At 44.2% G+C, this 3,473-nt stretch overlaps 1 protein-coding gene across 1 annotated transcript; it reads left to right on the top strand.

Annotated features, from left to right (window-relative positions):
- On the top strand, nucleotides 1–567 carry LOC109743053 (uncharacterized). The gene has a single exon (XM_020302135.1). The coding sequence runs from the start codon at nucleotides 1–3 to the stop codon at nucleotides 565–567; it is 567 nt and encodes a 188-aa protein (XP_020157724.1).
- Nucleotides 568–3,473: the final 2,906 nt, after the last annotated feature.

The following is a 3,473-nucleotide window of genomic DNA, read 5'->3' as shown; positions in this document are numbered from 1 at the left end:
ATGATGCAGGCGGTCCTTGAAGATGTGAAGCGTGCGGAGGAGCATGTTCTCAATTTCAAGGGCTCAATCAAGGGTCATCGAGTGGTCAACCGCAACAGGGCGCGTAGGCATTTGATATTGATGGACGACTACTTTGCCAAGGATGCACTCTTCGCTGACCATTTTCGCCCGTGTTTTTGGATCCGCAAAACTGTCTTCGATCGTTTATACCATGGCGCTCGCTCATATGATGACTACTTCGTCTTGAAGAAGGACGTCGTGGAAACGATCGGCTTCTCTGGTTACCAGAAGTGCACGGCCGCACCACGGATGCTTGCATATGGCACGGCCGCTGATTCGTGGGATGAGTACCTACAAATGTCTAAGAGCACATGCGGAGATGCCATGGTCAGGTTTGCAACTGTCGTGGTCGAGGTGTTCGTACCACCGTACCTGAGAGAACCAACTGTTGCTGACACCGAGAGGCTCTTGACAATCTCGGAAGCACGAGGGTGGCCAGGTTTGCTTGGATCTCTTGACTTCATGCAATGGAAATGGAGAAACTGCTCGAAGGCTTTACAAGGGTAATATCAGGGTCATGTTAAGAAGCCCACCATCATTCTTGAAGCGGTTGCATCATATGATCTGTGGATTTGGCACGCTTTCTTTGGCATATTCGGGTCTCACAATGACATCAATGCGCTGCATCGATCACCATTGTTTGCGAGGCTGACTGAATGAAAAGCTCCTCCTTGCCACTATACTATCAATGGACATGAATACAACATGGTCTACTATCTGTTTGACGGTATCTGTCCTCCGTGAGCTATCTTTGTCAGCACCATCTCTAACCCAATTGGCCAGAAAAAGGTTCACTTTGCGGAATGACAAGAAGTAGATAGAAATGATGTCGAGAGGGCATTTGGAGTTCTGTAGTCCCGTTTTCCAGTTGTTCGTGGAGCTACTAAACAATGGGATGCGGAGACCTTTTGGGAGGTCATGACATGTTGTGTGATCATGCACAACATGATGATCGGTGATGAGGGTGAGGATGCTGCCACAGCTCTAGAATTTGAGAACATGGGAGATCCTATCAAACTTCCAGACCAGAATCCAGCCACATTTGAAGAGCTTATTCAAATGCATCAAGAAATTCAGCATCAACCAACTCACGAGCAGCTGAAGGAAAATCTGATTGAGCATCTGTGGGTGGTTAAAGGGGACAACAATGTTGGGATGTAATATTTGAACTTTTTAAAGCTTGAACTAGTGTCGCATGCGGCTATTTGTATGTGTGTACTCTATGTATACGACTATTTGATTGTGCAGACTTAAAAAAAATGAAGGAGGCCGGATGTATGCGGCTACGTTAGATGACAGCCTCCTGCATCTGTGTTCGCAAACTGGCCCCCCATTGTCCCGGACGGATGCGGGAGGAAATTTGCGGGTTACCGTTTGAGATGCCCTAATGAGCATAGTGCGGGGCTCAGGCCAAAGCTAGATGTGTGTGCATGCACTAGTGTGCACTAGTCATAGAACAGCCGACTATTGACTCGGCGTCGACATGGTTGACTTTGATTAGAGAGCGTGCCAAGTGTTCCATGCTACAAGTATACCATCTATTTTAGGGCATCTTCAACGCTGATCCATAAATTTGCTCTAGCTTCCGTCTATGGGCAGGGAACCAGTCCGCAGGTACTGATGTGGGATACAACCATCCAACACTACCTGCATACATTCGACCTTATTTTTTAAGTCCACATGCACGTTAAAATAGCCATATATATAGTCTAAAATAGTTGAAATGTTCAGATGCAGCGGTAGTTCTAATTAAAAATGTTCAAATATTACACTCCAACATTGTTATCCCCCTTGAGCGCCCATAGATTCTCATTCAGTTCTTCCTTTAGTTACTCGTGAGTTGGTCAATGCTGAATTTGTTGATGCATTTGAACAAACTCTACAAATGTGGTCGGATTTTGGTCAGGAAATTTGATAGGATCACCCATGTTTTTAAATTCAAGACCTGCGGCAGCATCCCCACCCTCATCCTCCACGACCATGTTGTGCATTGATCACACAACAGGTCATCACCTCCCACAAGATCTTTGGATCCCCATTGTTTAGCAGGTCCACGAACAACTGCAAAATGTGCCTGCAGAACTATAAAGCCCTCTCAACATCCTTTGTAATTGCTTCTTGTCTTTGGGCAAAGTGAGACTTTTTCTAACCAAGTGTATTAGATATGGTGTTCACATGTTTACAAAGGTAGCCCAAGGAGAATAGATATCGTCAACCAGATAGTAGCCCATATTGTACTCATGCCCATCGACAATATAGTGGCAATGAGGAGCTTTTCCTTCAGTCATACTAGCAAAGAATGGTGATCACTGCAACACATATTGATGTCATTGTGAGACCCAAATATACCAAAGAAAGCGTGCCAAATCCAAAAATCCTATGATGGAACTGCTTTAAGAATGATGGTTAGTTTCTTAACATGACCCAGATATTTCCCTTGCAAAGCTTTTGGGCAGTTCTCCCATTTCCAGTAATCCGAGCAAATCTAGCCACTCTCTTGCTTCTAAAGTTGCCAGGAGCCTCTCGGTGTCTACCACAGTTGGTTTTCTCAGGTACTAAGGTCCAAACACCTCGACTACGACAGTTGCAAACCTAACCATGGCATCTTCGCATGTGCTCTCGGACAACTGTAGGTACTCGTTGTTGGGAAACATAGTAGAAATCTATCAACTTACAAAGTGGAAAAGTAAAAAACTTGAGACTATCCACATAGGACCTCACGACAACATTCCCAAATCGTACCACCGAAGCTACGATAACATATTAGCAGAAAAAGGGCGCAACGCTCCAAGACAGAGTAAAGAATCGTTGCTCGTGCAACAATGTTAGTTGGTCCAACCAGATGTCAGACCAAGGACTATCACCCTAAAGAAGATCTTCAAAGCCGGAAGGAGGGCATCTCTAGCGGATCCACTATAATATGTTCCAAATCATATCCCCTATGGCCCTATCCTACATATACCTTGCTGATACCAGTTAGATCTCTAGAACTTTGTTAGTTAGATTTCAATCATTATGCAATTTTATGCATGACTGTGATCTATGATTCATGTTATGGACATGTTATGTTGGCTTTGAACTTTGTCATACATATGGATGTCCTCTAGAACTTTATCATATGCATGTTGGTTATGCCATATGGATGTGATCTTGCCTATGTGATGTTTATATCTGAAATCATGTGCTTTTGTTATACTGCATGCATTGCAAATAAGCCCGTGTGCAATATGGCATACTTTGCACATGGTGAACCAATGAAAATCGTGTTTGATGAGGGCCTCGAGTTGTTGATGTTTCCGACGTATAGTCCGTATTAATGACAAGTCAGTAGCAACGAGTCCAAAATCCATGCGCGACCAGCCTATTCAAAGTTTTTGATGTGGTGTTTAGAGTGAGCGAGCCTATTCAATTGA

Source organism: Aegilops tauschii, chromosome 7, assembly GCF_002575655.3.
Source record: "Aegilops tauschii subsp. strangulata cultivar AL8/78 chromosome 7, Aet v6.0, whole genome shotgun sequence".
Classification (NCBI taxonomy): Eukaryota; Viridiplantae; Streptophyta; class Magnoliopsida; order Poales; family Poaceae; genus Aegilops; species Aegilops tauschii.
Note: the sequence above shows the minus strand (reverse complement) of the source record. Positions and strands in the feature narration are given on the sequence as shown.

Bases quoted from the DNA above. Each gene is read 5' to 3' on its own strand.
- LOC109743053 (XM_020302135.1), top strand. From the start codon at position 1: ATGATGCAGGCGGTCCTTGAAGATGTGAAGCGTGCGGAGGAGCATGTT.